Source organism: Petromyzon marinus, chromosome 10, assembly GCF_048934315.1.
Source record: "Petromyzon marinus isolate PM22_M1 ecotype Great Lakes invasive population chromosome 10, UKy_Petmar_22M1.pri1.0, whole genome shotgun sequence".
Taxonomy (NCBI): domain Eukaryota; kingdom Metazoa; phylum Chordata; class Hyperoartia; order Petromyzontiformes; family Petromyzontidae; genus Petromyzon; species Petromyzon marinus.
The window spans coordinates 3,439,400-3,462,782 of record NC_133676.1 but is presented as its reverse complement, the minus strand read 5'-3'; the positions used below and the strand labels follow the sequence as shown (position 1 = coordinate 3,462,782).

Genomic DNA, 23,383 nt, shown 5'->3' with positions numbered 1-23,383 from the left:
TTTCAGTTGCTTTTATGCAACCGATTCGAGGAGCTCGAGCCGGGGAGCCGCGGCGGAGCTGTTCCTACACGCGAGTGTGGCTCAGCTTGGAATGAACGGCTCAGGAGGAGGTCCCAGCGCCCCTGTCTCGCCTCCTGCCCCCCCCCCATCCCCTTCCCCCATAAGTCGGGGTATGCTTCGAGCCCTCCACCCGTTGCGTTTTCATCTCGGTCACGTCCCGGCGCTCGCCGATACCCAGCTCTGCGCGAGTGTTGGCGCTCGCGTGCCGCTGTGCGGGTTTGGCCGCTGCATTAATTCCTCCCCCAGCCCATCCATAGCCTCCTCGCCAGAGGCCCCGGGAGTGGGAGGGGGGGGGGGGAGTTTGTTATATATATATATAAATCTGAATAAATGATGGAATAATTAATGAAAGGCGGCGTTTCCGCGGATGAGTGAGCGTCTTCCATCACGTCCACTTAGTGCCATCATTGCGCGTCGGCCGCGATCGGCCCGGTGGTCGCGCGTGTCTCCGTGACCATTGCGTGTTTGCACATTCTCGCCCGACCCGGCGATGCGCGACTGACAGGACGTCGATGCTGAGAAACGACAACTCCGAGCCAGCACAGAGAAGCGCGTGCTGATGTATTTCTAATCTTGATCGATCGTCCTCATCAACTCTTATCATAATCATCTTGATTATCGCCGTCTCGTGCGTAAGCCTGCATGTATGTATGTATGTTCAACTTCTTTCGCGCCATACGTGGTGTACGTGGCCAACCGTGCTAATCGGAGGTGCATGTCCCATCTGTCGCCACACGAGGTTCCATGCATCATCACAATAATCATCATCATCATCATCACCACCACGTGTCGCACATTCAGACGCGCCTCCAATTCAGTTTACGCGAATTTAGAAAGAAACGCATCTGCCGCACGTGCGCTTTGCCAAATGTACGGCTTAAGTGCCTTAGCAAAGGAAGCTTGTATCATTCTTACCACTACCGCGACAAACACACACATACGGGGAGAATGAGGTTCACTCAAAATGCATTTATTGAAAATTCAGATATGTTTTCTGCATTTGTAGTAATGACGATCGGGGCTTCATTGATTTATTGGCACCGCCGTTAAAAAGAAGAGACTGTCCCCACGTGACCGGCTGTACCTACGAAATCGCCTCCTCCTCCGCCGCCCGGGGGGGCGTAGAGCGCTTCACCCCCCCCACCCTCCCCGGAGCTCACCTGACGGTCACCCCCCGCCCCCTTCCGCGCCCACGGCTGCCGGCACGGAGCCGCTACGCGGACATCTCAGCGCAGGGCCGGAGTCGCCGTCGTTGCGAAGAGCATTCCGCGGTGAGCGTGTAACGCGTGAGCGCAGCGGTGTTCTTTCGCGAGCGCGTTCGTGCCAGCAGCGGCGAAGCCCGTGTTGCGAGGGTGGTAGGAGGGGAGGGGCTGGAAGGGGAGGGAGGTGGTGGAGAAAGGTCGCGGCGTCGACAAGAGGAGGGCGGGCGAGCTGGGGTCTGCATGAAGCCCGGGCTAAGCGGGGAGCGAACCCTTGCACATTCCCTCCCGACTCGCGCGCATTGCGTCTCGATTACGCTAGGTGCGAGCAGCCCTACCGGCGTGCGGTGTAGGCGGGTGTGCGGCATCCCCCGTGCGTGCGCGTCTGCACGCGCGCGCGTGCGTGTGTGTGTGTCAACGTGCGCGCCTCGCCGTGCCGCTCAGGGAGGAAGAAGGAGCGCAGAGGCGGGGCGGCCCGTGGGAGGCGACTCTCCTCCTCCTCCTCCTTCTTCACCCTCCTGCAGCCCGGCGGGCCGGCCACTCGCGTGCTATGTCCAGGATGTACGTTCGGCGCCGAGTCCCCGAAGCCGACAGAAACGGCGGCGATCCTAGGGTCGCCGGCAAAAGGAGCTAGGCGAGGCTGTCCGCCGCTGCCGCCGCATTCTCCTCGGGAGCGCGCGGCGCTCGCACGGCGCTCGCCCCCGCACAGAGCGCGCCGGGCTATGGGTGCGCACGGCGCGACCGGGACGCCTCGCCCCCCGTGGCCGCTGCTCGTGTGGCTGCTGTGGCTGGCTGCGGGGCCGCCGGGAGTCCAAGGGGAAACCGCGGAACGCACCGAACTGGCGGTCATGGGCCTCATGCCCCTGGGCGTGACGGCGGAGACGGGCGATGACATCGGGCAGGTGGTGCTGCCCGCCGTGACGCTCGCCGTGCGCCACGTGAACCAGGACGCGTTCCTGCTGCCCGGCTACCGCCTCGGCCTCAAGTGGTACGATACAGAGGTATTCTCTTCGGTCCATTGCCGGTACTTTTTATTCTCGCACTACTCGGTCCTCGCGTACTCGCCGTGTGCTCGCAGATCACGACGATAGTCGTCTATTGTCTGGTTTCACGTTGTCGTGCTCTGTGCGCTCTCTGAGTGTGCGTGCATGCGTCGATCCTCATATGCGGCATATTTTACGTATGTGCACGCGATTTATGTACGCTTCTATCGTACCGTGAGTAGGGTCGCCACCGCAACGTCAACGCAGCGCACGATATGCGCACCTTGCTCGGCATTGAATCAGGACGCATTTAGACCCGGAGGGTCCGAGCCAGCGGACGAGTCACTAAATAATAAAGAAAAGCGCGGGCGGTGGATGGGGGGGGGGGGCACTGCAGGTGAGTAGGGGGCATGGGATGAACCCTGCCGGGAGCCGCTGCCTCCTCGAACTCGTGAGAACGGGGACCGAGGCCCCCGCTTGCCCGAGCCGCCTCCGCTCGTTTCGCACCGCGACGCGCCCCCTCCATAGCAACTCCTCCGACGTGTCCGTTCCATCCACGTGTCGCGCGCATCGACAACTTCTTCGAGAACAATCCCCTCCTCGATCAGAGGGGCCCCGTCTCCACGTGGAAGGGGATCCACACGGGTTTGGGGGATCCGCATCTCGAAACGCTCTACAAAAGTGGCGGCCGTCCATCACGGGAGATAGCGAGTAAAGGTAAAGAGAAATAGACTGTCGTATGCGAAGAGAAAGGCAGTGGGTCTTGTCTCTGGACAGGGCACGTGATGCGCGCACGTCTGACACCGAACGCCTGAGCACGAACAGCGGCTGCGGACCAAGGGACCCCCCCCCCCGAGCGATAGCGGCGCCAAGGAGCCTCAGGGCTGTGGAGCCGCAGGGCTCCTTAGCGCCGGTGACTGGTGGAGGGGGCGATCGTGAGTAGGCAATGACGATTGACTGACTGATTGATTGACTGACTGATTGATTACTTCTCTCCTGCCCCCGCGCTCGCCCCTTGGCCTCGCCTCGCCGTAGCTATTAAGGGATTTGGCTGGGATCGATTAATTTGTTCCAGCTGGTGTAATAATAATAATAATTGTTCAAGTCTGAATAATAATTGTTGTATGTACGTCGCTTTTACCGTGGTGTGGGGATCTGGGCACAGGGCAAAAGGGGGAGTAGGGTGGAGCCGACTCGAGAAGGAGCGGTCCGAGGTGGCCTGCTGGTCTCTTCTCCACCACCCCCCCCCCCCCCGGGCAGTCCAATTAACTTTAGTTAATACGAGGCTGTGGGGGGAGGGGTGATGGAGGGAGGGGTGGTGGTGGTGACGGGGTGCTGGGGGGTAGTAAGAGCGATGCGTGACGCCGGGACGCGGAACGCCGAGTCGTGCGCGCACCCTCTCTCAGGACGAGGCTTCAAAGCCGCTCGTGCTCAGCCTCCATCTGTGCTTTGTCAGTTTTTGTTTGGGGTTTCGCCTTTCATGTGGTGCTATATTATGACTGTTATCATCCTCGCCATAGTTAATATGCATTTCATTTGTCCGTGCGTGACACTCGTGTTAGGGGCCCAGTGTAGCCGCCTCGATGCTCAGGCGAGAGCTCGGGGAGCGATGGCGCAGTGAGTGGAGCACCTCCTGCACTGTGCATCCGGCGACCTAAGTTTGATTCCGGTCCTGAGCATCCCCACCCCTCCGCTGCCCCGTCGCTCCCCGTTCACCCGGACTCACCAGCGTGGTGAAGTATGGCCAATAAATCTCCATGGCCGATATTCCATAAGGAGGCCTTCATCCATCAGTGAATTAATAAATCCCTCAATTGTCATTATAATTAATTACCATAATAACAAATTATCATTATAATTAAACATTATACTATCCCAGTGATACGAGAAGTGTGATGGTGCCTGCATAAAGGATCACTGGTCCACGCTATTCCGGGACCAGGCGCCTCTAAGGGGTCATGTCCCTGACACTCGCCGGTCTCGGCAGTGGGAGTTGGTGGGGGGGGGGGGGCTCACAGCGTGAAAACGACTGAAACGGACGCCTCGGGGGAGAGCCGCCGGGGAAGCGGTGGCACTCGAGGGCTCTAAATCACATCTGCAGCATGACGAGGTGTCATGCATTCGTGGTACAGCGCGCCAGGCGACGCGGCACCTGGCGACAACGCCTGTGAGCTGACACGCGGGGATCTGGGGAATGTGGAATCTTGGCAGCGCACAGAGGACCCAACCCACCCACCCTCCGCGTCTCCCCGACTCCAACAGGGGGTGTATGGCGGTGTCCACTGCCCGAGTCTTCCACCTGAGCGCGCTCCCCCTCCCGCGCAACCACTAGCACCAACCACAACAACTACAACAACAATACACCAAGAATACACACATCCTGTTGCCTATTCCCCAGCCCGGACGCAAGCACGCTATGACCTGCCCCATCTGCCAACGGCGCCTCTGCCGACACGGCGAGACCGGGCACCAGGGGACATCACGCAGCCCGTATAATTCACCTTTGCCAAAGCAACATCATCTTCCAATTACCACTGCGCTTACACCTGCGTAGTAGTAATGGTTCACGTAGATGCATCTGCTGGAGATTAGCGGGGCCACGTTACAATATTGCAAGCATTTATGTGAAGTTCCTTCCCCCACTGGCTGCACATCAAGGATCACTCTGACCCTTGACCTTGGGTCTCTGAAGCGTGACTGATTTAAATTATTTGGAGATGTCCGTGTTATTGGAGGTCCAGCGAAAGTAACGATTCCATGTTTTATGATAGCATCCAATGAGCAGTCATGAAATATGGCACACTCGTGCCATGGCCTCGCTCGCGCGTTCTCGCTTCGACAGCATCTCCCCTCACCCTTCTCTGGGCGCGCTCTGCCCGTGGAATCATGAGTTAATCTGCAGATGTTCAGGGCGCCACGGTGGCAAGATGTTGGATACCTCGCCTGGTATACAGGCACACTCCGGTCACCCTCGCAGCGGCTTTTGGCTAACCAACGGTCACAGCATCGTGCGCTTTCGGATGCGCTTCTGCGGCCGTCTGGAATGCTCTTCCTTCCGATATTATGAAGCCACTTAAGCGATGCTCTTTTAAATCTAGATTGAGAAACTCACTTCTTTACAACTGCTTTTGGTGTTTAGTTTGGTTACGCACGCAGCACATACATACAGGTCGCGGATTCGATCCTGACCCTGACGCTTGTATATTTGGAGTTTGCTAGTTCTTATTCCCGGGGTTGCATGAATTTGTCTCCTGATCCTCCGGTTTTTCCCTCCACGTTTATAAACACGCATTTCGAGAATTTGGCTGCGATTCATTTCCACATGATAAGCCACCTCGTTGACCTGCCATTTGTGGCCAGATCGCTTCTGAAAATTGAGCTGTATAGCTCAGTGGGCCTTACCTGGTAAAATACCCCCCAAAAATGTGTGTTTTAGTTTTTTCGTAGTTGCTGATCCACAACCACCACCACCACCACGGAGAAGATCAATGGCTTTACTGTCAGCCTGTCACCACCCCTACTGCTTAAATCCTGACTTAAGACCTCCCTCTCCTCTCTTGCATTTGATTGATTTCTGTTTTCGTCCCCTCTGCCTGCCTGCTCGTTCTATATTGTATTTGCACATCGTGCGCGTAATGTGCTCGCTCGCACGCTTCCGTTCGTGCCTATCGCCGCGCCGTCAAGTGCGCACTCCTCCTCCGCTTCTTATTCTTCTGCCACAATTTGCGTGCGTCTCGAAGCACTTCTCGTTCGAAGATATTTAAAGCCGCAAGGCGTACAACGACTAATACAGCAAGCGTATCAATAATGCAGTCGGTTATTCGAGCTATTGGTGAAACTCTGCGCTTTGGGGCTGGGGGCTTCATGAAGTGATGGAATTAACTGGCGATATTTGCAATAATCCAATAACGTGTACAAGGCGGGTCGCGGCCAACCAAGGATGCGCTGGGCGTGCCCATAAAACACGAGTTGCGCGGCAGGAATCGAGAGGAGGAGCGATTCGAACCCACGCTCTTAGCGCCAACCCAAGGCCAGCCATGACCCTGACCCTGACCGTGACCAGTTCCGTGGGTGTGAGAATGGGGTTCAGGCGCACGGGTTTTAGACACGCGCGGCGCTTTAGGGAATCGACGCCTTCCATTGGTTGTTAATCTCCGGCCATTGTTTGCCATTGTCTAAATGTGCCCCGTGCACGCATTCATGCATGATGCGTCCATAAGTTGATAGGCTCGTTTCTTCTGTCACACGCAGCAGCGCCGGGGCGGTTGTGAACGCGCGCGGCAGAACTGAGCGCGATTCGGAGAAACTGCGTATCCGGTCAGAGAGTGCTGGATCCTGCCTTCAAGCAAGGCGCTCTCCTCAATTGGCCAGATGGTGCCGAGCTTAATTGATGGAGGCCTCGCTGCTTGGAGTCAATTACATCCCAGAAATTACCTGCTGTCCCTATTGGGCTTCCTGGGAAATTAAACGTGTACGCGGCATGCGGAGAGCGGCGACACACCGCACGTTGCGTATGTAGAGCGAGCCTAGCTCCGTCACGTGTCACATAATTGGACAATCATCGCTTTTTATTATTTTGTACGGCTGATGGAGATGCAGAGCAACAACTTACAACGTCACATTCAGGTGGCCAAGCCCAGGGAACCGCGTCAGGAGTAGTGGAGTGGTGTATCGTCGCTGTGATGCCTCCTTCGTATTTGTGGATAGGGCATTGCGTCATTATACGTTGTACGGTCTGTTCTGGGTGACCACAGTCGCTACTGGAGAGTTTTTAAGTGTACACTCGTGCATCAGGTGACCGCATCTGCGGCTTGTGCAGTGGATGCGGTTTAGGGTGTTGTCCCATGAGCTGCGTGGGCAGATCGAACCCAGGGTTCGCCGAACCGAGACGAGGGGCGTGCGTGCGGAGCGCGCCACGGCTACGGCCGGAGGAGTTCCTTCCTCTCCACGTGCCCTGCCTCCTCATCCCGTGCACCGTCCAATCCCCGCGGTTTGCATGGCTCATTAGCGGCGGCGACGGCCTCGTGTCCGGCATCCGAGAGGCGTTGGGGCGGTTGTTAGAAATTGGGCACGGGGCGCCCCACAGCGCTCGTGGTGTTGTGGGAGGCTCGAACTTTTTTTCTGTTTTAGCGCAGCCCCTGGGGTGTCTGGAGCTATGGGGCGCCTTCTGGATGTGGCGCGTTTTTTTTTTACAGCCAACTCCCTCACGTTCCTTCCACCCCCCGCCATTTCCCGCTGCATTCACTTTCAAAGGATCGCGGCGTGACCTCTGACTTTAGTGCTTTGGGAGACCTTTCGGGAGGGCACCTTTTTGTGAGCGTCCCCGCGGCAGGCGGTAGAAAAATGAGGCTGTTGAGTAATTAGTAATTAGCGCCGAACGGGAGCGGAGCGCCTCGCGGAGGCTGCGATTGTGCGGGTGCCGCTTCGCGTGAACTCGCTCAGGAAGCGGTACGGGTGGGGGGAGCAGCGATGGCACGTTGGGGCATCGTTAATAATGCGCGATGCAAAGGTCTGGGGTGGGAATGCCTATAAAAACCAGTGGCTAGACTGACCGCAAAAAGCAATCTCCCTGCATTAATCATCTCAAAAACACTCTCGCCGCAATCGCACGACTGCGCTTAAAATATTCACGTTCCATGCGAAACAAAGGCTTATTTTCCCCAGTTGGGGAGATGGCCACCGTGAACGATCTGCGCTTCTTAATTGATGCCAGGGAGCTTTCTTTAGAGTGCGCGTACAACTGAGCGCGGGTTTTGACAGTCCGGATTTGCCGTGCTCGCGTCTGCGAGGAGAGAGAGCTGTGTGCGGTTGTCACAATACTCATTATTTGTGTTGGATCAGGGCATCTTTCGAGAGTACAAGATGAGCTCGTGTGAGACGACGGAGGGCTCTCTCGGAGGGTGGCACCGAGCTGGGACTACCAGATTGTCCGCAACGGCCGTCGGCTCAGTCGTCAAATGAAGTGTCCATTAAACATGCATTTGCCACGGTGTGCAATGGGAAGTGTGATATCGTGAGTTGGAGGAGTTGGGCAAACAGCATCTCGTGATCGCTCTGTGGACGTTAATGACGGCGGCTTCGGTTGGTACCGAAAATAACATTTCGCCGTTTTTGTGCAACCTTTGCAAAAGAAATAAACGATGCCTCTACATCGGTAGTGGCTTTTCGTTCTTGATTAAAGAGTCAAATTCTCGCTAAAGCGAAACGGCGCAGCGCAGAGCACCGTGTAACGCTGCAACGCAAGCGACGTGAGGATCGGCTTGGGTGGGCAGCGGGCAGCACCCTGTGACTCGCCGGCTCCGTTTTTGAGCTCAAGGCCCTCTCTCGCTGCCAGGGATGCGACCAGAGCTGTCTTAGTGGCGCATCGATCCCGCCTGAGTGTGGCGTCGGTAAGGACAGGAAGCGCCCTCCTCTCACTTACCTCCCGTGCTCGCATCATCATCCCATGGCCGCTCTCCAACCCCAGTCCCAACAAAACCACCCTTCCTCTCTCCTCTCAGCTGTCGCTTGCCCCGGCAGGCGCGGGGACGGGCGGGGGGGGGGGTCAGCTTGGCAGCGTGGCATTGGCACTTCACAGAATCCATAATTTATTTACCTCCCTCCTAAAAAACATTTACATAGACGCCTTGTTGCAAGTGGCTCCATTGTGTGCGCTGTGACTCCAGACCAAAAAAACAAAGCAATAAACGAAACCAGAGTACTCAGCACTTGTCTTGGGGAAACTGAAACGTGCTGACCCGCGCTGCGCCCGGCTGAATATCAAGTCGCTGAAGCGTGAATCAAAACAAACGTGTTCTATTTTGCCCTCTGGAACAATGTCGGAGTGGCTGCCCTGCGAGGCGTTTGACCCCCCCCCTCCTCCACCTACCCCGCTGTTACCCGGCAGGTTGTTTGGTCTCGGAGGCGCACTGCGCTTTTGTTTTTTTAGTTTGGTGTTTTATATTTCATGTCGGGGTTTCCCAACACATTTTCAAGCTCCCCCGGAATTTCAGGAATTCGTTGTGGACTTGCGCCTCCTGCATGGCTTACGGATCCCACGGTTAGGCAACCTTAATCGCCCCCAACCGAGCGGTAATGGCCAGGGCCAGGGTGATTAACATTTTATTGCATCTTTATCTGTCTCACTCCGTGTCTTCTGCCTTTCTGGCATCTTTCCACAACGTGTTCTCTGGTAGTCAGCGGGGGGTCTGTGGATGGAGACCGGCAATCTCGGTTGTAATTCTGCGGCACGCCCGTTGGAGCAGCCCCTGGATCCGCCGTTAAGAGCCGTGCTGGCACGTTAACAGGCCTCCTATTGCCACGGCCGTGTGCTGACGTGTACAGTGCGCACCTCACGGTTCCCCACATTACTGTCAAACGCAAAAAATGCGGCCGCTTCGTGTCTCAAGGCTGAGCCCCACGCCGGACTCTGTCGCCAAGCTGGAGGGACTGAATGTGATGGCAAACCCCCTTTGCGGAGCGCGCGATTTGAAAGCGCGTCGTGCTGTCAACTCTTACGGCGCATCTTCTTGGTTCTTTCGGTAAAGTCCCTTCTGCGTGACTTTACCGAAAGAACCAAGAAGATTAATGCATGCCGTCACGAAAGCTTTAAATAAAAAATCTTACGGCGCAGTTTTTGGCTTTGGGCTTTGTCGCAGACGGTCACGTCGTGCCACTATTGTCCCCTGTGTTTCTGCACCCCGCCCCCCCCAACCCTGCCCCCACCCACCCCTGCCCAAAGTGTGACAATGCCAAGGGGCTCAAGGCATTTTTTGATGCCATCAAGAAGGGGCCCACGCACCTCATGATTTTCGGGGGCGTCTGTCCCTCCGTGACCTCTACGATCGCCGAGGCCCTGCAAGGATGGAACCTGGTTCAGGTAAGAGTTAGCTCCATCCCCGCCGCTCCGCACGTGGGCCCCTCTGATGGCGGGCAGCCCTCGGCACGCGGTGTCGTGCGGTCACGTGTGCCCCTCCGGCGGCAGCGTCTTGAGCAGACGGAGGCGCCACGAGGAACGTCCTTGTGCTGTATTTGGTTTGATGCGTCCACGCTGTACGGACGTGAGGAACGTAATGGAATTGTTTTGCTTTGCTGCAAATGGGATACGAAATGTCTGGCTGGGTTTGTTGTTGGTGCTCTTTATCTAGGACCACCGTTTGATATTGGTGCATTGATTTGTAATCGAACGCGTGGATCCGGGCTAGATTTCGAAACAATTAGTTTTACATTTAGAAACTTTCAGTTTATTCTGTTAATTACACGAAAGTTTTGTTTTGCAAGACATTAAGTGAAATGCAAATTGAGTGTTCTAATTAAAACAAAACAACCTGGTCCTGAGTGCGAACAATAATCGTAATTTGAAACACTTACAATTTTTTAGATAGGTTTTTTATGCAGATATTTCACCAATAAGCGTGCATGCGTGTGCACGTCCTCAAGTAATGTCTGGGCTCAAACGAGCATCTACATGCGGCAGAACATATTCCCTGGGCTGGTTCGGGGCACCTCCGTCTGAATTGCCATGTCCCTGACGTGTAGGCGGCTCCTGCCGCCGGCGTATTGATTGGTTAAGCGTTGCCGCTGATAATTTGTTCATTTTTTAAAATTAGACTGCTGTGCCGCCTTGGACGATCGTGTCCCACTCATCGAGCCGATCTCGCTTCTGTGCCCGGTGCCACCCCCGAACGGCTGCAGAAAATTGATCGCCGCTAAATTTGAATACCGGCCGCCTTTGCAGAGAAGTGGGGCGTTTTCCGAGCTCAGGATTCCACGTTGTGTGCCCAGCTCCGAGCTCAGGATTCCTGAGCTCGGAGCTGGGCACACAACGTGACACTCCGGAACCACGCTTAATCAGCGTGAATTGCCTCTGATGCTAACAGACACGGCGCCTCGTAATTAATGGGCTTAATAAGTGAATGTGCTGGTCTTAGCTTATTCAGTCGCAGAGAGAGAGAGAGCCCGGTGATTGTGAGCGTGTGGATTATTTATTTCAATTGTGCTCGTCTTGATATCTCGTGAGGGGCAGTGAATTAATGTTGGATGCAGAGCAGCGGGAGTTGACTTGAACACACAGGCTCACAGGAAGGGGTTGCTGGTTGCACCGGTAGCGCGTGTGGTGCTGGCAGAGATTGCGCTCGAACTTTCGGCTCCCCCTTCTGTGCATCGCTTCTCGAACCCAGCAGATGATCAATGGCCACGCTGTGTAATTTGCCACGCAGGTTAATTAAAACGTTAATGTGTGATGCTGCTTCGGCATTGCGAAATGTTTTAAATGTTGTTTATAATGATACAAAATAAATGCCATGATGAATGTAGGGCCTCATGTCAATCCCCTGCTAGATGAAGGTATCCTCACCACATGTTTGAAACGTGATGGTTGTTTCACCATACTTCACCATCCTGGTCAATGCATATTGGTAAAAGGGAGAGGGGGTGGGGAATTATATATTTTCTGATATTGATTGTTTGTGTGCCGAGTGGTTGTCTTTACCATTGGGCTATCATAGATGGATTTTAAACAATCAAATCCTGCACGTCCACTTTCACACAACCCTCACTTACTTCCTCGCTCTCCCCACCACCCCCACCGCCCATACCCTCTGCAACCCCACCCCCACAACCCTCACAATGCTGCCACAGCTCTCGTTCGCGGCCACGACCCCCGTGCTGGCGGACAAAAAGAAGTACCCGTACTTCTTCAGGACGGTGCCCTCGGATAACGCCGTCAACCCGGCCATCGTGCGCTTCCTTCACCTCATCAAGTGGACGCGTGTAGGGACCCTGGCACAGGACGTGCAACGCTTTTCTGAGGTTTGCGGCATCAGCAGGGGACAGCACCAGGGACAGCAGTAGTGACAACCATAGACATCACTGGGAACAGCACCAGGGGTAGCACCACGGACAGCACTAGGAGTAGCACCACGGACAGCACCAGGAGTAGCACCACGGACAGCATCTGGGGTAGCACCATGGACAGCACCAGGAGTAGCACCACGGACAGCACCAGGAGTAGCACCACGGACAGCATCTGGGGTAGCACGATGGACAGCACCAGGGGTAGCACCATGGACAGGACCTGGGGTAGCACCACGGACAGCATCTTGGGTAGCACCATGGACAGCACCAGGGGTAGCACCACGGACAGCACCTGGGGTAGCACCACGGACAGCACCTGGGGTAGCACCACGAACAGCATTAGGAGTAGCACCATGGACAGCACCTGGGGTAGCACCATGGACAGCAGTAAGGGCAATAGGAGGGGCAGTCTCCGGGGCAGCAGTGGTAGGGAGCAGGGTTTGAGGTTCTCGTTATACTACATGCCGTGTCGTGTTGATGTGGGGCACAGGTGTAGGAGCTCAAGAGGAGGGGTGGGTCATGAGTGTCGCACACATTGAAGGAAGGTGACAGATTTTCCAGACATTATAGAAGGAAACACGATGATGATGCAGCACATGTGGCGCCAACGTAAAGATCTATAGCCATCTTCATTGCCGCATATGACGGGACAGATGTGTTCCAGTGAAAGATTCCTTGGCAATTGCCCCCAAGGGTGCTGTTAATTGGCTCGCATTGCTTTCCCTTCGGTTGTCTGAGAATCTTTAATTTGCAAACCCGATAGCAACATGGCAATTTGTTTAAGATAGTGGTGCAATGGCTACCACACGTGTATTTCTGGAGAGGGAAATAAAAATATCCCTGGGAAAATTACCCAAGTGCAGGAAAAACACAATAATTACGGTGGATGGAGGCGGTGAAATGCGAAGGCTTTTTTTGCCTGGAGAAGGCTGAGTTCACTACCCACACAGGTCCACAATGACCTGACCAAGGAGCTGGAGAAGATGGACATCGAAGTGGCCGACACGCAGAGTTTTTCCAACGACCCCTGCGCCAACGTACGCAAGCTCAAGGTACGATGGCATGCTCGCAGATGCCTCCCACTTGGCTGCTTGCCTTGAATTGCACGACTCTTGTCGGTTGGTCAAAGTAACGGCGAAGCGGTTTCAGGAGTGGAGGCTTTGGAGAGTGGAGGGGTTGACAAGTGGAATCCGATGGGGGATTATCGCTGGGGTCATTACTTAGTAATGACTTTCACGAGGTCTGAATTTGATTGTATTTTTAGATGAGTCTGAACTCGAGTGTGGGGAATGTTCCTGAAGCAATTAAATATAGTACAGACCGAAGAGGCGGAATGAAAGTTATTGGTATGGCAGACTGATACTGGATTCTTGGGATGCGTTTTTTTTCTTGCTCAAGATGTGAAGACGGTGACACTCGGAGAGAGAAAGGATGCTCAGTCAGTCTTTTGGTTGCACTGATTAATGTTGTGCGTGACAATCCATTGCTAGACGAAGGCCACACTATTTCCATGCATTATGGTCCCGCGATATCGACATCAATCCTCACCCTTCACACGGGCTGATGCACACACACACACACCGACCTTTCATCAACCACACACTCCCCATCAGCCGCCTCACCTTAAGCTCCCACTAGCCTCGAACCGGGCCGTCCCTGAGCTGCAATCCGGCAACTGGTTGCTCGTCGCACGCCGTATTGGTCGCGTTGTCCCGCATGCGGCGCAGGCGGTGGCGGTAGCTACCGACGTGGGGAAAGCGGGGCAGCGGGAGCCCCCTGTTTTAATTCCTCTGCACCGAGGCCCACGCGTACCACTACGCTACACCACTGAGCTCTGATATCCCTTGTCAAGAATGGGCCACAGAAGCACAGAAGTGCGGCAGCCAGAGCTCCAACACTGCCACGGAGAAGAGTTTAAAAAATCCCCCCCACCTCCCCACCGTTGCCACGTTTCATTTTTCAACATCGCCAAAGAAAGGGACAAAAACGACCGGCGTTACAATAATTGGGCTCGCGATGCGGAACATTTCCTGGAATCTAATGGATCTGCGTGAAATATTAATACGAAAAAAAAACCAAACCCCAGACTCGTGTGCTGACCTACTTCTTATCTTCTGTTCCAAGGACGCCGACGTGAGGATTATTCTGGGACAATTCGACGAGGAAATGGCCACCAAGGTGTTCTGCTGCGTAAGTCACCGTCGGGTTTAATTCGAGGGGGAAATGCGTGCGATCCGCCGTGAGCTCCTCTCCTCCCGCAGCACCTCGGCTACGCCGCGTCAGTAGACAAGCGTGGCGGGGTGTTTATGAATGCGCAGGGCCGGCGCGTGTTCGGCATGTTTGATGTGCGGCCGCGCGATGACCGTAAGCAGCAGCGACAGGGGCTTATTGAAAACAGTGGCACGGCCACGAGATCCCTGTTCGCACACTCGCGGCGCGCCGAGCACACCGAGACAATGTCCTGACCTTTCGGGGGCAAAAAATTATTCCTCCTTTTGAGAGCCGCAACAAGCTCTATTGGGATTTTGATCGAAAGAATGGTTTGTTTAATGCTCGAAGGATTAGGGAAGCGCAGGGTGCAGGCTGATGAGTCAGCAGGTTTTGTGAATCGCCCTTTCGCTGCCGGCCGTGCGCTCTCACCCATCCGCCACCCCCCCCCTTCCCCCCGGCAGGCCTACCAGGAGTCCATGTACGGCAGCAAGTACCAGTGGGTGATCCCGGGCTGGTACAGGGAGCGGTGGTGGGAGCGCACTCGGCCCCCTGAGTGTCCTGAGCGCGGCCTTTTTGAAGCCATCCAGGGAAACATCGCGGTCGACTTCATGCCTCTCAGCACCCGGCCCATCCAGACAATCTCTGGGCAGGTGCGCTTGTGTGCACGTGTGTGTGCACGTGTGTGTGCACGTGTGTGTGTGCGTGCGTGTGTGTGTGCGTGTGTGCGTGTGTGTGTGCGTGTGTGCACGTGTGTGTGTGTGCGCGTGTGTGTGTGTGTGTGTGTGCGCGCGTGTGTGCATGTGTGTGTGCGCGTGTGTGTGCACGTGTGTGTGCACGTGTGTGTGCACGTGTGTGTGCACGTGTGTGTGCACGCGTGTGCACGTGTGTGTGTTTGCGTGTGTGCGCGTGTGCACGTGTGTGTGTGCGCGTGTGTGTGCGCGTGTGTGCACGTGTGTGTGTGCGCGTGTGTGTGCACGTGTGTGCGCGCGTGTGTGCATGTGTGTGTGCGCGTGAGTGCACGTGTGTGTGCGCGTGTGTATGTGTGTGTGCACAAACAACCCCCTAACTCGTCGTTGGTGCCAGATGGCAACGGTGTGGTGGGCAATGCCGTGGTGGGAGGGCCTATTTAGATAGCCCATTCCCCTCATGGCGTTTGCAACCACCGCAGCGGCCAAATTGGGGCTCTGGACGGGTGCGAGGGGCTGGTAACCCCTCCACCTTCAATTAATTACCACCAAACCACGATTTAAACATTTTATTAAGGTTGTGCCGGAGTCCCCGGGGGGACAGGCGTCTATGACGTCTTCTGGCCAAACCCCATTTGGCGGAGCCAGGAGACTGAATCCTTACCCTCGGGGCTCCTCCAGAAACAACAAAAAATTACTACGGCTGGCCACGTGGAATGTTCGGAACGCTCACTGTGAAGGAGAGGCTGCTACTCCTCTGTCGAGAGCTGGACCGGTACCGCCTGGATTTGTGTGGTATTCAGGAGGTCCGGTGGACCGGCTCTGGCTCCTGCCACCATGAGGGGTGGACAGTCCTCTACTCGGGACAGGAGACTGCCAAACAACAGGGAGTGGCTCTTCTTCTGAACAAAATAATGAAGGGGGCGTGGGAGCGTGGCGGTGAGGTGTGAGAAGCTGTAAGCCTCATGCTAATTTGGGCTCGCCTTCCCATCAACCAGAGGAGAGGAGTGGTGGTCGTGGGCACTTATGCCCCCACCGAAGACGAACATCCGTGGAGGGATGCAGGCAAGGCCTATGAGCCAGATGTCTTCTATGACCTCCTGTCACAGGTGTTAGCTAAAGTGGCCCCTCGGGATAGAGTCATCTTGTTGGGTGACTTTAATGCCCGATTCGGTCATGATGCTGGCACCTGGTTTGGAGTGATTGGAAGGCATGGGCCAGATCAGCTCAATAACAACAGTAGGAGGCTGCAAGATTTATGTGCAGCTCATGGACTTGTAATTACCAACACGCTGTTCCGGCATCGGCACATCCACACAACATCATGGATGCATGCCGGATCCAAGCAAGAACATCTGCTGGACTACATTGTGACGGAACAGCGGATGCGGGTCCATGTCCTTGACACCAGGACCTACCGTGGAGCTGATCTGCCCACTGACCATCGACTTGTCATCTGTAAGATGCGCGTGCCATTCTTCCACTCTGGTGGTGGGTGTACACCCAGGACCCCATTCAACCTCATTGTGGCATAGTCTCAGCTAGCTGATGAAAGTTGCAAGTGAGAATTTCATCATCGCTTGTGGCTGGGGTTGGCATCGTCCCCCACTCCTCCTGATGTTGAGGAGAAATGGGCAAAGTTTAGGACTATGGCTCATGCAGCTGCAATGGCTGCTTTGGGTTCACGGTTCAGACTTCCCCAGAGACCCTGGCTGACAGAGGAGGTGTTCAGGCTGGCTAAGAAAAAGCAACAAGCCCACTCTCATCGTCTACAGCATCCCATGTCAGAGAATGAGGAGGCTTACCGCAGCCTTCGTTCGGAGGTTCGGAGAGCCGTGAGATGCTGCAAGGAAGGGTGGTGGTCGCGTGTTGCTGAGGAGATGGAGTCTACCTCAATGGCCCGCGATCACAAATCGCTCTTCAACTTCATCAAAAAAGTAACCGTCAGCGTCACACCTATTACCATCATTTGGGGAAAGAACGGTGATCCAATCTCCGACCCCCAGGAACAGGTTTACAAATTTGTTAAGCATTTCTGTGAGGTCCTGGGAGAGGGGAAATCCATCAGCCTCGAAAACATCATGGGACAAAGTGGGGATGACCTTGCTGAGGCTGCGATGCCTGAAATATTGGAAAAAGAAGTCACCCCCTGTGAGTGGCTGGCTGAGGTTCCATCTGTTGAGGAAGTACTGAAGGCGATCCAGAGTCTGAGATCAGGAAAGGCACCGGGCAGAGAGCGAAATGCATAGGGAGGGTGGCGTTTGTGCACAGACTGTCTTACATGACATCATAACAACAGTCTGCACCAATGGACAGGTTCCGCAGGATTGGAAGGATGCCCTGGTGGTCCCGCACAGACTGTAACAACTACAGGGGCATCTCACTCCTCAGTGTGCCAGGAAAGGTCCTGGCAAGGATTATTCAACATTGCCTTGCCAGGTACGCTGAGGAGAGGCTTGTGGAGCCCCAATGCGGTTTCAGGAAAGGGCGGTCCTGCACAGATACCATATTTTCTGTCTGTCTGCTACAGCAGAGGTGTAGGGAATTCCAACAAGACCTACGTCTTTACTTTATTGACCTGTCCAAGGCCTACTGTATGATACCATCAGTAGGCCTGGGCTCTGGGTTGTTCTTCGTGCTTTCAGTGTCCCTGGGAGCCATACCCTGTTCATCTTGGGGTGCGACAGCGATGTCCTCTGGATCCAACATTATTTAACATATATTTTGACCACGTAGTTCGTGAAGTCTTCTATAGCTGTACCAGAGGAATTTCTATCTGGTACAGATAAAATGGGAGGCTGATCGATGCCCGGGTGCGGTCAAGGGATGGCTCCCTATTGCTCAACCATGTTATGCATCAATCTTGATTTGGATGCCTATGATCTGGTAATAGCTATTCACTCAGAGGTGGAGTTGGAGGCGCTGCTGCTGAACCTGGAGCTTGCCACTTAGAGGTGGGGCCTTACCATCAGCCCCACCAAAACGAAGCACCTGCCTGGGTATTTTGTACCATCGGACACTCCACCTCCAACAACTCCTAATTGGTGATAGGGCAGTTGTGGAGTGAGTGGAGAGTTTCCCATACCTGGGCAGTGTGCTCATGACCGGCTCCGGTTTGACAGCAGAGGTCTCACTCCGAATCAGTCGAGCGGCATTATCTTTTCATCGGTTTCATAATGCTGTGTGGAAGCTACCTGGTCTGTCGCTCTGCACGAAGCTTCAAGTCTTCTCGACCACAGTCATTCCCTCCCTTCTCTACGCTTGTGAAACGTGGACCCCCCTAATGGAACATCTTCGCTGGTTAGAAACATTTAGGCTGGTCTGCCTACGATCCATCCTGGTTTTAACCAGGCTGGATTGTGTGAAGAGGTCATAAATCCTTGAAAGATCTGGATAAAGTCCTATCGGTGAGCTCCTCCAGCAGGCAAGGCTGCGATGGCTGGGTCATGTAGCCCGCATGCCCAGCCAGCGCATGCCGAAACAGCTTTTGTTCGGCCGGATCGAGGGGCATAAACGGGCGCGGCACGGGCTAGAGAAGAGATGGGGTGATGTGGTACAGGAGGGTGTGGAGCTGAGTGGACTTGCCGATGACTGGTACAAGCGGTGTCAAGATCATCCTCTGTGGAGTAGGCTGTTGGAGGCAGTCGCCCTCCAACAACAACGGAGGGCGGAGGAGTGACGCTTGCAACAACGAGCGGAGCGCCGGGTGGCTAAAGCACAGCAGGTTGGCACAGGAAGGGGCACAGGTGGTGCATCAGCCAGTCATATCAGTCGTCTCAGTCAGTCGACCCGTGGCACCTGCGTCTACCCCGTGACCTCCTGCCAGCGGGCGTTCGACACTTCACGTGGCCTCAAGGCGCACATAGCCTGGCACAAGCGTCGTGGTGAAGTCACCGCCACTTAGTGGCGAATGGTGGTTGTTGTTGTTGCATGTGGGGAGCGGTGGACATAGCGGTTGGCGCGCTGTGCTAAGAACCCGGTGACCCGAGTTTGGTTTCCGTTCACAGTGAAGATTATTTCAACCGGTCCTGGGCCACTCCTAGGTTGACTCAACCTCCAGTGAATACCTGGTGTGGTGTGTATACATCGCCACTCAGGAGACAAAGGCCCTCGGGCGTGGTGCTGACCACCCACCCCCTTGTGTGCCGTGCCGGCCTTCATAGGTGCTCGCTCACAGCACTTGCCCCAACAGTCTTTTAAGGCTTTACGGGGGATCTTTGTCTTTGTGTTATTCCTCATGTTATGCCTGTGTGGTTTCCTGTTTGTTTGGAGTGGTGTTGTGGTGTTTCGCGCACTCGGCTGCGAACCTGGCGGTCTGGGTTTCATTCCTAGCTATCTGAAGCTGTACCAAGTCACCCCCGAAGTCAAATCAATTTAAAATGTTTAATTTAATAACTGGTATGATGGGTAAACATCGGTAGAGGGTGTGATGCTGGTCTTCATGCACGGGGGCAGCTTCAATAATTTCTCACAAGCAGGGCTTGTCCCAAGAGTGTTTAAAATGCTGTTCATGGCATATGTCTTGTGTGCGATGCTGGGGCGACTACCGTCATCGATATTCCGAATGTAATTGCTCGTGCGTCTGCATTGTGCGAGTGTGTGAGTTGCACACTTGTCTGCGGGCCTGCATGTCTCCGTGTCTTTCGACGTTTAAATGTCAACGCATCGTGCCAGATTGACATCTCGGACAAAGTGCCGTGACGCCTCGGTGATTTGAACCGTCGCTCGTGACGGACACACCGGGACAATTTCAGTCAAAAACTCCGATGAAAAGAAACATTCGCGGACAAGCGGGATTTGACCCATTATGTAAACTAATTATCCCCTAATTGTCGTTGAAATCTGTGAGACCAGTTGTGCTGCTGCTGCTATATTAAATAATCGGGCCACAATTTTGAGTGTCTGTAATGGGCGGTCTAAACAAGGCTGTGCGAATGACACACGCGGCACGGCGATGTCGCACGACGCCCTGGGAGGATCAATCCCAGAGTCACGGTCGTGCCTTGCGCCGTCCATAAATCGGCTTGTGCGTATATTATTTATCACTCTGGTGGGTGGTTTTCACATCGCTCGCGAAAGAGGCGCGATAGACTCGGCTTAACTACCACCGGCTTCCCTGCGCGTGCAACGTCCGATTTGGTCCGACCCCGACCCGCCGCCACGGCTGCAGACCCCGCAGCAGTACGAGCACGAGTACAAGCGGCTGCGGCGGGAGTTGGGCGGCGCCGAGGCGGCCACGGCCGGCGCGTCGCCCCACAGCAAGTTCCACGGCTACGCGTACGACGGCGTGTGGGTGATGGCGCAGGCGCTCCACCGCTCCATCGGCCTGCAGCGCGCCTCCAGGGAGCCCAACGCCTCCATCGAGGCCTTCGGCTACGACAACGCGCACCTGGGCCGCACCATCCTGCGCGCCATGAACGAGACAAACTTCCAGGGTGTCACTGTGAGGACGCGTAGCCCACACACTCTTGGCGAGCGCTTTGAAAAAAAACACACACACAAAATCGTTTCCACCAATTTGATCCTGATTGTGCTATTGACATCACGTCACGAGACGAAGCGGCCGTGCAGATTTTTCGCAGTGCAGTTCTCCCAGGACAAGCTCCGAGCATTGGGGGCAGCACCGTGCGGTGTCTGCGTGCAGTGCCATCTCACGAGTGTTTACATTGCCGGGTTTCCGCTTTTTGTGGCTTTTTAGTCAGCTTTAATCCCATTGTCCTATCGTCATCGCGGCAAGAGATGAAGTAGCCATATGGATGTCCAGCAGAGCAATGCAACCCGCGTTAGAGAACGGCCCACAGAAGCATCATTCATAGAGTTACCCCTGAGAACCCGTCAAGTGAGCTATGTGCCACACGTAACAAAAAAACTAAACACGTTCATCAGTAACACTGCCTTCACATAGTAGGAGCGTGCACTTTCCCACCCACTCTGCCACTGAGAGTAATGTTCGTCGTGTAAAATTTAAACCAATATTTGTTTTTTTTTACTTCTCAGTAGGTGCAGGCCCAGATTTAACGCGGTGGCATATTCGTCCAGTCATTGGTGATTGGGCAGAGACCTTCAATTCGTATCCCACCGATATCCTGTTGATAGCGATAAAACGACTTTGCGGGCCGAATGCCTTACTTGTACTCGGAGGTGGGCTGGATGGTCCACGGAGCGCATGAGGGGTCATCACATTGGCTTCGACTCTGGCGAGGGAGCCCACAATGACCTCGTGGGGCGTCTGGACGGCACGACGCCGCCACCGTCATAATGATCACAGCTGTGACGCGGCGGGGGGAAGGCCGATCGTGTGCCGCACGTCACGGGGTGTCGAGTAACTCATTCGCAGAGGGGGTTGGGGGGGGGGCAGGGCAGGCGCCGCACGGGCAGTTTTGGCCAGCAGAGCGCAGAGGGGGTGTGGTGGTGCATCCTGTGCCTGGCTCGGTCCGCTGCGGGTGTTCACGAGCGAAGGAAATTAATGTGCGAATGCTGCAGTGACCGTGCAGAGTGTGTCTCTCTCGCTCTCTCTCTCGTTCTCTCTCTCTCTCCGCTCCTCCGCTTAATGTAGTTAGATTCATCTGTGGAAATGCAGACGCTCCGTTAAGAAGGAGAAGAAAAAAAACTTGCAGCATTTGCAGTTAAAACCTTGGACGGCATTAATGAAATGGGAGTGAAAGCACTCGCGCAGCCGCTGGCACATTAGCCGCGTTCCCCCACGCCGCGCGGAGCGACAAGCTGCTCGATAATGGTCGGGGTCCGGACGGAAAATAAGCTGGCGCACATCACCGACACCGGCATTTACAGGAGATGCTGATGCAAGCACGGGCGTGCGCGCACAGGCTGCCGTCTGGAGATGCGCCCCCCAGCACGCTTGTTTCTGTTTGGAAAGTCGCTCCCACCGCGATATGTCGTCGCGTGACACGGCAGCTGTAACACAAAACAGGCAGCTCGAGAGGCCTGCGAGCGGCGAACACGGCACGCGCCCTCTCTGTGCCTCCAGCGGCGACGCCAGGCCGTCGCTTGGCCTATGCGGTCCGCTTCCTTGAGCGGAGTCGCCACCTCTCCTCCCTGCCTTCCCCTGGGATTTTCCTCTCGAAATCAAGGTAGCCGGGACATCTGCGAGTCTGCGCGGGACATTAAAAAGTCACGGGGGTTTTGTCGGTTGTGTAAATAATTCGGCGCTCGAGACGTTGCTCTTTCATGCGGGGTCTCCCCTCTCTCGTCTCCAAACGATTCGTCTCGGTAAACAAAAATAATTTGCACCTTAGAGTGCGAGTGGTTTGCTGTTCAAATGAGCCTTGGGGACGCCACTTGGCTCCCTTTTCACAGCCAAAAGCCAGGGGTGGACATTCCACGATACTCTGGTGGTGGCGAGTCTACGCGTAGGACAACTCACCGTTGACTTCACCTGCACACAACGCGGCATACTCGTTGCAATGTCCCTGAATGAACGGCGGGGGGGGGAGGGCGTCAACCCCCAACCGGGATTTGAACTCGCGAGCTTTTCCCATCGCGAGCCGCTCGCTCGACCGCTCAGCCAACCCCGGCGGGTTAAAGAGGCCGCTGACGCGAGTCTCGCGTCGCCGTGGCTGCTTCCATATCGGGGCAGGTTTCCCTCGTCGTCTCCTGCCCATCTCCGTTCGCCTGGCCGGAGGATGTGGAGAGCAAACTCTGGTGGGGGGGGGGGGCAGCTGTATAGGGTCCGGCAGTCTGCGTTGAGGCGGAGATTCGGCGCGTTAGCAGCGCTTGCAATAGCGAAAACTGCCGCTTGGCAATGGACGCAGGTGAACACGACGGTGAAACGAGAGGATCGGGAAGAGGGGGAAAGAGCGAGAGGGAGAGCGACAGGGAGAGCGACAGGGAGAGCGGGGTGCAGGGAAGTGGAACGCCTCTGGCGAGCGGAGAGACATCGTCCCCTTTGCGATCGCTGAAATGTGGCACCGCCCGACAGCTCCATAAATATGAAGCGTGGCCCGGGGGGCCGATGAGGCAGGCGAGCTGCGCGAACGTCAGACGACCTGCAAGAGTTGAAAGGTCGGGCGAGATGCAAATCTCCGGAGGAGAGAGTGCGATTTGGGCGAGGGAAGACAAAAGCGGCGGAGAGAGGAGCAATATATCGCGAGACGCGTGCTGCTGTGCCGTCGTCACCTGGCGCCTCGGTCTGGAAGAGGGAATGCCCCGGCAACATTTATGCTGAGAAAATGCACGCTGCGTACGAAACGAGGGAGGCCCTCTCTCTACCAGGCGCTCAAATCGCATTGCAATGCATAATGATGTCATCAATGTGCACCCGAGGGACGTGCAACGTGCGATTGCGAGTGTGCGTGCATGTGTCCGTGTGCCTGTGTATATGGTGCTCGCTAAAAGCACTTGTCCCTACAGTCTGTTAAGGCTATACGGGGGATCTTTGTCTTTGTGTATA

The 23,383-nt window shown here is 55.4% G+C and overlaps 1 protein-coding gene across 2 annotated transcripts in view; it reads left to right on the top strand.

Moving 5' to 3' along the window:
- Nucleotides 1-1,234: 1,234 nt before the first annotated feature.
- Nucleotides 1,235-23,383, top strand: part of LOC116941097 (gamma-aminobutyric acid type B receptor subunit 2-like) — a 69,356-nt gene continuing 47,207 nt past the window's right edge. The window contains exons 1-8 of one of the 2 annotated variants that reach the window (XM_032951721.2): nt 1,235-1,331; nt 1,704-2,260; nt 9,963-10,100; nt 11,861-12,031; nt 13,027-13,128; nt 14,201-14,266; nt 14,749-14,937; nt 20,144-20,416. In XM_032951721.2, the coding sequence (XP_032807612.2) occupies nt 1,982-2,260; nt 9,963-10,100; nt 11,861-12,031; nt 13,027-13,128; nt 14,201-14,266; nt 14,749-14,937; nt 20,144-20,416 (1,218 nt within the window). In that variant the 5' untranslated portion in view covers nt 1,235-1,331; nt 1,704-1,981. Of the gene's footprint in view, nt 1,332-1,703; nt 2,261-9,962; nt 10,101-11,860; nt 12,032-13,026; nt 13,129-14,200; nt 14,267-14,748; nt 14,938-20,143; nt 20,417-23,383 lie in introns of those variants that run through there. The other variant, XM_032951723.2, reaches the window with a different exon arrangement.